Raw genomic sequence first — 10,920 nt, 5'->3', positions numbered from 1 at the left:
CGAAACATTTTTTGTCTAATGTATTATCTCATGAAAAACGTGTTTGTTTAATTGTCTTAATATGGAAATGTAATACATTATTGTTAACTACACATAATGATCTTGCTTGTGATTTCACAGTCCTGCAAAGTACTAAAAACAAGATAAGTGGTACTGTTAAATTACTGATGATTCATTAAATTGTGTTGTGCTGTGCCATTTTATTAAAAAGACTCCCCACACGACTGTTTCTCTCAGACAGATTTTCAATATTTCACAGGGCAAGGTTAGTTTGTAACTGAGACAGTTGTGGTTTATTGGTGTTGGTTGGTAAAAGACAAACCAATCAAAAGGGATTGTGCCACAAACAGCAGGCAGAATGAAGACTGTGTATCTAAAACAGTTGTCAACTGACTTGTTTTTGTTTTTGTCTGACTTGTTTTTTCACTGTGAAGTAAAGGATATAGATTTTTATTCAACTGAAAGACAATGTGCAAAGGGCCCCACAACTACTGAATAGTAAGGCATGGCCTCACAAAGTATGTAAAACTCGAAGTGTGTGTAGGTGGACCCACAAGGAAGGAAAACCAGTTTGGGACCCCACATGTGACAGCCCAGTCAGGTCTTGTGCAAAAGTTCTTAAATTTGAGATTATCAAGTGAGATCTGTGTTTATGAATGTGTTCTGATCTTGCCTGATTTTTTTAAGAAGTGTACCTCTTCTAGAAAGGGTGGATCCCACAAGTGATGTCCCAGTCATGGGGTCTCACAAAGTAACAAAAACAAGGATGTGTGTGTGTGTGTGTGTGTGTGTGTGTTTGTTTGTTTGTTTGTTGTATTTTACACAAATTTAAATGGTTGTGTGATATTAATAAAAATAAATTGGTTATGTTTTCTGCATCACTTATGTTTGTTTTGATCCTTACAAAAGAAGGTTAAGTGATGGTCAATTTTTAAAGTAATGTTTTATTAATATACTAAATATTTCTCACTTTAGATTCAGTCACACAAAAGTCAAGGCAAGGCGAGTTTATTAATATAGCACACTTCATACACAATGATTATTTAACATGTTTTACATAAAAAGGGTTTACAACAAAGAATAAGAAATAAGAAAAACAAAGAATAATACATTGATTAAAATTTATTTAAAATGTAATTAAAAGAATAAAAAGACGACACATAATTGTGCTATCAACGTTATCGTTCTTTTTATCGTTCTGATTATAAGTGCGTGCTCGTCTGTCACTTTAAAGGCATACAATGCAGTTTCCGGTTTCCTCAAACAGCGCCCCTAGAGTCTCTGTGGAGTGCTTGTATTCATTCATCAGCTGCATAAAATCTTGAAAGTGATTCCAACGATATTGTTTCACTATATTGTTATTGTTATAGTTGTGGTGTGAACACTCATATTCTGTAATATTGAGAATGATTTTTAGAGCTATATAGTTAAATATACTTTATAGTTATCTTTATAGTTATCGTCCTTGGTGTGAACACAAGACAACACACAATACACAATAAAAAAACACAATAGTGATTAAAATGATTAATATAATTATATAGCGCGGATTATTAATAGTAGATTAGTAATTATGACGAACACAGGTGAAACATATAAGTTTTACGCAGAAAGCAAATTAAATGAAAAATAAATGTGAATTTAATGGAATTGAAAATAGAAAACCAAAACATTTTTTTTTCATAATGTTACAGTTGGAATTATCATAGTACAATACTTTATATGTAATTTGTTATTTATCTTCATGTTGTGGTTGAAACATGTCAGTGGTAAATATGATGGGATAGAAAGACCTGAACTGTCACTTCTTTTATATAAGTTCTTGGTCATTAAACTGCCCCGCTCCGGGTCGCTCTCCAGCCCTGTGTTTACTACATATCAGGACTGACCCAGAGGCCGTTCAGCTGATTTATCTACGGTTTCTGTCAAACAATGATCTAAAGGCTCTGAATGACTCAGAGTCCATGTTCACGTTACGCAGGTTCACAGACATATGCATTGCATCACTTGTGTAGGCGTACTGTCTTTGCCACTCTTCTGAGTAACTTTCTTCACGGCTCAAACAAGCAGCCAGGTGCACAGTAGCTGTTCTATCACAGACACTGAGTATAAATGATGTTGCAAATATTAATATGTACAGGGGGATCTCTCCGAATGCTTTTTCCTGATCTTTTGGGACAAGATATGGAATAATAACACGGTCTCCTAATTTCAAGCTTCTGTTCTGCATTAACTTGTAAAAAAGGTCCCATGCTTCATCTTCAGGGGTCAGTGGGGATAGAAGGATCACTGGGATGTCGTGGAGAGATCTTCGCATGCTGTTCCAGTGATTTGGCAAAGGGTCCGGCTCACAGCACAGAGTATTGTAAAACACTCGGTCTGACACATGTATGGTTCCTTGAGCAATTGCAAATGCAGCGTTGGCGTCAATAGCGCAGTTCCATGGAGAGTAGAGAATGGTGTCTCTGATGTTAGGTGCTGGCACCAGTCCTCTTGATGGCATAAACCGGTCATCAATTCTGCCATGAGCCACAAACACAATGTCTATGTGACCTCCGCCAGGCGTACTCAAATCCTCAGGATTGGGACTCAAACTCTTCTGGAAAAATCGTAGAAGATTCACAAATTCATTATGATCAGGTAATGCCTCAAGCCAGGAGACAACTTCGTTGTCTGTACATATTCCTATGATATAGTCCATTATTTTCTGTACATTTTCATTCATGCCGTGAGAATATTCCTCGATGAACCTCTCCATTCGTAACAATTTTTGGATGATTTCACTGTAATGAGAAAAGTTGTACAGCGAGTCAGTTTCCTTCAGACATTCATTATTGTTTGCGTTTTCAATATTGCAGTAATGTACAATCAGATACAAAATACAAAACATTTTGTCTTTGGCCAAGACAGATAAATTAGTATAAATTAAAAATGTGTAGAAAATTAAATATCATACTGCATTGCATCCAGCTGTTCCTTTAGCTTTTGTTGGCCGTCCAGTATTTCCCTGGCTGAATCCCGTAAGAACTCGCTGGCCTCCGTGACCCGATTGACCTTTACTAGTTCTTCACTCTTCACAATCAGGTCGTACAGAGAGATGCCTAAACCAGTCGCACCCTGTACCTAGAAAGAAAGTCACAATCACAAAATCACTGTTAAACACGTAAGAGCAATGCAGTGAATATTTCATATTGTTCTCTTGAATAGTCACTGCAAGAGAATGATTGAGAAAAGAAAGCTGATACCTTTGATCCTGCTTTAGCAGAAGCTTTAATGCCAATGCATCTGATGTTCTTCGCCATTTCTTCGACTAGCTTCAGGCTCTGTTTGATCTGATCAAAATAAGCAAGGCCCAGAGCGTGGAAAATAAGGCGTGAGGCCTCGGCTGGATCCAGTCCACCAGGTGTCATGTGACGAAAGAACGTGGCCCTGTTGAAATCTCTGAGAAAGTCTAGGGGTACGGGAGTATTACTTCTTCTGGCCAGAGCCCACATAAGTAGAGTGGCCATCTCACAGTCCAGCTCATCAGCATGAGTCCCGAGCGGCGCTTCTCCACACCTGGCCTTCTGTGTTTCTGCACACCCGTCCTTCAGATCTCGCAGTAGCTTCTGAATGCTCGTGCCAACCTTCTCATCTTCCTTAATTAATTCAGTAGCTTTTTTAAAGGTACTGCTGGAGACACCTGTCTCTACCAATGTGGAAGTGACGCTGACTGCAGTGCCCGCTAGAGAGCCAGCTGCTGCAGAAATCAACCGAGGGCTGGCCAGACCTCCTGTGAAGACAGAGGTAAACACTTCTCCAGATATTGAGGCCACAGATGTGTCAGCTCCGACCACCTGAGCGATGTTGCTGCCCTGATGAACATCTTTCAGCTCTTGCGCCAGTTTCTTCAGCTCTTCTGCACAGTCCTCTCGGTTCTCCAGCCAGCGGAAGAGCGAATCACATAAAAGTTTTGCTGCCTCCATGATTAGAGCAGGAACTGTGAAAAAAGAAAATGACATTTATTTCTAACTAATGTAACCTCCTGAACCTAAATGTTACGTCAGTGTAAACTAAACGAGCCAATGGACATTGCCATGCGAGCTCTTCATCGTGCACCCGCCCCAAAAAAGAGTGTATATAAGGAAGCGCACTTGCACACACACTCAGTTTTGCGCTGAGTCGTCGAGACGGTGTGTTCAGGGGTGGATCAGCAATTGTGGCAATGTTTTCCATTTTAAGTGAGATTTTTCTTCTTACCCCATTGGCAGATCTTTTTTCTTGTTTTAAGCAAAAACTCACTTAATTTGTTTTTATCAGGAAACAAGACATAATTTCTTATGACATTTTACTCATCTAGTAAATGCATCTTGATTTAAGAATATTTAGATATTTGGACTGGAAACAAGACAAAAGTACTAAGTAAGAAAAGCATGTTTTGCAGTGTAGGGAACGAGCTGTTTATGTGCTGAAGGGGAAATGGCCACAGCACACACTGATAAACCAGATAAAGATAAAGTCTGCCGTGTTCAGCTGCTCTTTAAGCTGAACTGCAGTAAAGTGTAGGAAATGCTCTTTACAGTTTTTCTCGATTGCTTAAACACTATAACCAGGCTTTTGAACTAAAATTTCAAAACCATAATGCCATTTATCAAAAAGCACACCCATTTCACTAAACTATAAACACTATTTATCAGATTTGATTTGTTGAACTGTCACTGCAAAACTCTACACACAAATCCCTTCATTTCTCATTGCCTAGACCATGTTGTCATGTATAAAGCACTAGCATTCAATATTGTTCACTCAAGTCAGCACAGCTTCAGCTCAGTTACACACAATTACCCAGGTGGAAACACTAGTCAAAATTGATCACACACCAATCAGATCCTTCAATAGATAGAGAAAAGGGCCCAAATCAGATTATTGAGTTTTGGAACAATGGATCTAGAATGACATGAAGGAAGAGATTGAGGAGGGATAAGAAGGAGGAGGAGGAGGAGGAGGAGGAGGAAGAGCAAGAAGACAAGCAGTCTCAGATGAAATTCAAGCTACTCTAGTTGCCCATGTCTTTATCAATGCTATGACTATGAGGGAGGCTCGGCTACAAGTAAGACCAAATTTTAGTCACTTTACCGTCGCCCCAAGAACCTTCAGGGAGGAGTGGTGGCAAACAAAATTCTATCACTGAATAAAAGACAAACATTTCCAATAGTCTTTGATGAGGTTTATTTTCTTGCAAGAAAAGGCCAGCAGTCGTACAGTCACACAGAGTGATTATATAGTGAAGTGACAGTGAAGGAGGGCATCCTTTCTCCTTTATAGTCTTGACTCCAGAATGTTATCTTTCTAGGTAAATGATGGTATTTCAACCATATGTGGAACATTCTTAGACGTATCCATCATATTGTCTCCTTGAGTGGAGGCCCTCCTGTCACGACCAACACTCTTTACCATTCCAATAAAATTCCATATTAGAATAAGGTTTGTGTGTGCTCTTTTACTGTCATATGATGGTCACACACATCTTACTGTAAGTATATATATATATATATATATAAAAAATTAGAAGAGAGAGTAAAAAAAAAAAATGTTTTTTTTGTGTGTGTGTTGTACTGTGTAGAACATGTATGAATAAAAATGTGCCAGTGTATCCACTGGTTGACTTTTGTGTTCATCATGTGAAAAGGTTTGTGATGGGGGAACCACAAGCAACATAACTTACCAGTTTTGGAAATGTTGTTTTGAATTTATTGCACCAGTGTGTTAGACTATGTTGTAGTGTGTGTGATTCTGAGGGCTTGTGTGTCCTGTCTGAGGGCAAAGTCTGTTTTTTCAGCAAGAGTGAATGGTTTTGAGTCTAGAGCTTCATTTTGACCTGAATTTAGGATGTTTGGGGAATTGGGTGAGGCGTTATGGATTTGTGTTTACAGTTTTGAGAATATGAGGCATAGTTTCAAGAAATGTGTTTAAGCAATCGAGAAAAACTGTAAAAGCGACCACCGCTGACGCGTCGTCACACCAACACTTTTTTTTTGTGATTGTTTTTTTCTTTTCTTTTAAATAATAACATTACAAATGTTGGATGACAGCATGAATACCAATGAAAGAAAAAGATACAAAACACACAAAGGACACAAGGAAGGGTAACTTAAAGGGAACATACAAATAAACCCCGGCAGCCAATTACAGCACAAATAATGCATCATCAATTTAAAACAATTCTTTTAGAGCTTGGGCTGTACTACTCCAATAAGTGACCGTTTGTATTCTAGCCCCATTAATCCTTGCAGTGCTGCGCTCTAAACAAGCAATATAATGAAAAGACAGCAGCCAGAATCTTCTAAGATCCATGTCAGGAGTGAACCATTGCTGTATAATTGTTTTTTTTAGCAGCAGTGAAACCAGACATTAGCAATCTTCTCTGAACTATCGTAAAGTTGTATGAAGAATCATCATTCAACAACATAAGACAAGGGTCGAGGTCAAACTGCAACTTTGTGATATGTTTTAGTACTTGAACTACATGTTTCCAAAAATTGGATATAACTGAACAGTCCCAAAACATATGCAAAAAAAGTACCTTTAGAGTTATTGTTACACAGACTGCAATTAGGATTTAATGAGAGTTTCATCAAGTATCGCTTGTATGGGGTACAATACATTTTGTGTACAGTTTTGAAATGAATAAGAATGTGCGAGGGGTTTTTGGAGGTAAGACAGAGATTTGACCAAACTGTATTCCAGTCAGGACTATAGCCCAACCATGAGAGTTCTCTCTCCCACACAGCTAATACCTTCAGGGTCTTATATGAACATTCAAGTAGTTGTTTATAAATCAAGGAGACTGTGCCCTGAATTTTCCCAGTATTTTTGAACCACTTTAACAATGGTTGATCATCTAGGCTAGAATTCCAAGGTACCCCGTATGCTTTCATTGCAGACCTCAACTTCAAGTACATAAAAAAGGAGGTACCTGGCAAAGAATAATCCGCTTGAATATCTTGGAATGCGCGCAATCCACTGCCATTGAATATATCACCAAATGTGAACACACCTTTTAAGGACCAGGAAGGGTAAATGAAAGGTTGATTACCAGATAATAGGCGGGCATTGTTCCAGAGAGGAGACTGACGTGAGATTTTATTAGCGTGACCTGTAATCTTTTCTGCATTGAACCAAGCTTTTAAAGTAACTGAAATAATATTTCCGAACTTCTGATGTAAACTTCTTTAGCCTACACCAGTAAAAGGCAGATCTTGAAGTCTATGGGGAAGAACACGGTCAGACTCAATGCTTCTCCAGGGTACTTTGGAGTGAGTGTCCACCCAGACACGCATGGCCCTAATTTGGAAAGCAAAGTAGTAGAGCATTAAATTAGGAAGTGCAAGACTGCCATGCAGTTTTGCACGCTGTAATACTGAAAGGCTGACTCTAGGACGCTTACCACCCCAGATGAATTTAGAGATTAATGAATTCAAAAAAAAAATTTGGGGGAGGAAAACACGGGAGCATGACAAATAAAAAGTTAACTCTGGGTAAAAATGTTCATTTTAACCGTGACTGATTTCAGAAAAATTTGTCTGAGCAATCCTAGACAAAGAATCAGCAATTTTAATACCAAGATAGGTGCATGAATTAGCAAAGACAAGGCCACTAGGTAGAGATGCTGCTTTAGTAATGCTATTAAGTGCCATTAAGGATGACTTATTCCAATTTATTTTATAACCAGACATAGTGCTAAAGGAGTTGAACAGACGCAAAACTTCTGGTAGAGAAGTATTTAAGTCTAAAAGATAAAGCATAATGTCATCGGCATATAATGAGATGTGGTGGTGTGAGTTGTTAATAGTTATAGGTGTTACTGTTTGGCTTTGTCTAAGAGCTTGTGTGAGAGGTTCTAGTGAGAGTGCAAATAAGATTGGTGACAAGGGACAACCTTGCCGACAACCTCTTCGAAGTAAGAAAGGTTGTGATTGACAGAAACCTGTTGATAAGGAAGCAGAAGGACATTTATATAACAATCATAAAATATTTAGGAACTTGGAGCCAAATCCAAAACGCTCCAGAACAGCCCACAGATAATCCCATTCAAGCCTATCAAATGCTTTTGAGAGCGTCCAAAGAAAAAATGGCAGAAGTAGCATTAGTGGTCTGAGCGTAATCAATAATGTGTAATAGTCGGCGCATGTTATCCGATGCTAAACAGCCCTTCAAGAAGCCAGTCTGGTCATAATGAATCAGATTGTCAATATATGGTTCCAATGGCAAGGATCTTGGCAAGGATCTTGACATCGGCTGATATCAGAGATATTGGACGATAACTAAGTTTAACTATTATTTACTCAATTTTATTGGTGAAACATTTTTACACTAAAAAAAATTGAGTAAATTTTAAAGCTGTGAAATCAATGAAATATACTGTATGAATTGCGTAAATGCAAGTAAAAAAATTAAGTAAATCTGAGTAACTGCATCTGGTACATTAACAAATAAAATTGAGTAGAAATAATTTAACATTTTATTTTCTCTAAACCTTTGTAAAATAGTACTCCACACAACCACCAGTATACATGACATTGGCCTTTATTGTCAATGAGTACAGCAATACAGCACATTTTACACTGTTTTTAACATGTATACAATATTGCCTACATTTAAACTCATTTAACAAACATTTTATAAGTAAAAATTAAATATTTAAAAAGTCAGGTAGCCTAATTTAAGTGTAATCAACCAGTCTGTTATCCAATATCCACCGGATCAGCGCTGGTCCTTGTGCCGGAGACGGACTCGCCTCTGCGGGTGAACTTCGAACTTCATACCGCCGTCCTGCGTTTCACTCACAGCCGATAGATACTGCGAGCGACTGACATAACCTGCCAATAAACAAACAGTGACAGTTCTGAGGACATTTTATCATCCAAATGATAATAATTATATTCATTATCATTAGGAATGAAGTCATGTGTTTATGCAAAGCGTTTCAATCACGCAAAAAGACAGGTGTCGAATTACGCCTCTGTATGTTGTTTTGCATTAAATATGATTTAAAGCACAGTAAAGATTTAATATATAAAATAAAACATACACAAACCTGAATTTCACAGAGGAAATGCACCAAATCTGCGACGCTGAGAAGAGAACTGTTGTTCTGGAGACTGGAGAGTTCAAACAGCCCGCACTCACTCAACCAACCTCGAGTTGTCGTCACGTCAGAGGGTGGGGGAGGGGTGCATTGTTTTAATTGAGTAAACTTACTCAATTTTAAGAGTGTGTTAAATATATTAATAATATTGATTTGAATTAAGTAATATTTTTGTTTCTTGAAACAGATCAGTTTAATTCAACATTCTCAAATATTTTGATAGAAATTTCACAAATATATTAAGTATATTATAAAGAAATAATTGGTTAGTCAAATACTAAATAATTTTATTGAAAAAAACTTAAATATATCTGTAAATTTTAGATAAAATTAACTGTTGGATTTTTACTCAATTTTTAATCAAGTAAACGATATTCAGAGATTTTATTAAGTTAATAAAGTTAAAAATTTCTGTAATATTTACTAAGCCACAGAATTATTTTTTACAGTGTGGCAACATTTTGATCTCTATGAAGTGTGCCATGATCAATGGCATAATTCACGGACTTCAGAATTAGGGGGTCCACAATATCCCAGATAGCTAGATAGAACTCGGGAGGAATTCCATCAGGGCCGGGAGATTTACTTTTCTGCAACAATTTAGCTGCATTGTGGAGTTCCTCCAGTGTTAGAGGAGCATCCAGTAATTCTTGAGCAGATATTGGTAAAGTGGGAATTATTACCAATTATTACCATTTTTAATACGCCATGGGTTTACATAAAGATTAAGCTCTGCGATTAAGCTATTAAGAGCTACTGACGAGGGCGTTGCGGTCTAACTCAGGGTGGACACAAGCATTGAAATCCGTGCCTAATATAATAATATAATCATTGAAATTAATCAAAGTTCCAGGAATATTATCCATAAATTGGTGGTCACATACATTCGGTGCATATATAGATGTTAAAAGGACTTTAGTATGATTAATTCTAGTGGCTGCATATACGAACCGCCCACAATCATCTTTCCCAATGGAATCCACAGATAAACTTAGTGATGATCTCTTATACAGGATTAAGACACCTTTAGATTTGTTAAGCGCACATGAACATGCCAATATCTTATAATATTTGAACTTCTCCGTCTTTTAAATGGGTTTCTTGGAGTAGCGCAATGGATACATTTTTCCGTCGCAAAAATTCCAAACAACGAGTGCGCTTTATTGGTGAGTTTAAACCCCTCACATTCCAACTTAGAATATTAAAAGCAGACATATCGTGTGGAGGTAAAATGACAAGTGAAGTGTAGAAAAGCCCAGGCCTCGAAAACCATTTGGAAAAAATTGTACGTTAAAATGAGTTTTTCACAGATGAACATAAACGAAACTATGTACATACACTTTGCAAAGCGAGGATATAACGAATCCCCTGGCTAGTAGGGCTACAGTTTACAAGAGCCATGACTGCACAATTGCGGTGTAATCCCAACCAGAGTCCTGCACGGGTCCATTTTTGGAGACCCGCCCCCTGCCCGTACCCGCAAAGTTCAGCACCAGATCCGACCCGTCACCCGTGATAATATCAAAATTAAATCCGCACCCGCCCAAACCCATTAATATTTGGCCCGTTACCCGACCCGTGCCCGCGATAAATCACACACAAGCTAAAATCTATTGAGCAGTGGGGACGCGTTCATGTAACATGTAAGGGTGCGCTGCCAATAACGCACCTAAAAGCTGTCACAAAGAACTGGGAAAAGTAATGATTATTAATATGTCAAATATATCAAGGAGACATTTCAATTGTTTATTAATAAACAAGTGTTTTCTATGTCAAAGTTGACGTTGACGATG

At 37.9% G+C, this 10,920-nt stretch overlaps 1 protein-coding gene across 3 annotated transcripts in view; it reads right to left on the bottom strand.

The window, feature by feature from the left end:
* Positions 1-992: 992 nt before the first annotated feature.
* The window catches only part of LOC311094849 (uncharacterized protein), a 37,827-nt gene continuing 27,899 nt past the window's right edge, over positions 993-10,920 (bottom strand). For 2 of the 3 annotated variants that reach the window (XM_084133024.1, XM_084133025.1), the window contains 3 exons: positions 3,246-3,979; positions 2,957-3,123; positions 993-2,783 (listed from right to left, as the gene is read on the bottom strand). In XM_084133024.1, the coding sequence (XP_083989150.1) occupies positions 1,910-2,783; positions 2,957-3,123; positions 3,246-3,965 (1,761 nt within the window). In that variant the 5' untranslated portion in view covers positions 3,966-3,979 and the 3' untranslated portion in view covers positions 993-1,909. Of the gene's footprint in view, positions 2,784-2,956; positions 3,124-3,245; positions 10,657-10,920 lie in introns of those variants that run through there. The other variant, XM_084133026.1, reaches the window with a different exon arrangement.

The sequence above is a fragment of the Abramis brama genome, assembly GCF_963993115.1.
Source record: "Abramis brama genome assembly, chromosome: 13".
In the NCBI taxonomy this organism is placed as follows: Eukaryota; Metazoa; Chordata; class Actinopteri; order Cypriniformes; family Leuciscidae; genus Abramis; species Abramis brama.
The sequence above is the reverse complement of the archived record's forward strand: the minus strand, read 5'-3'. Positions and strand labels throughout refer to the sequence as shown.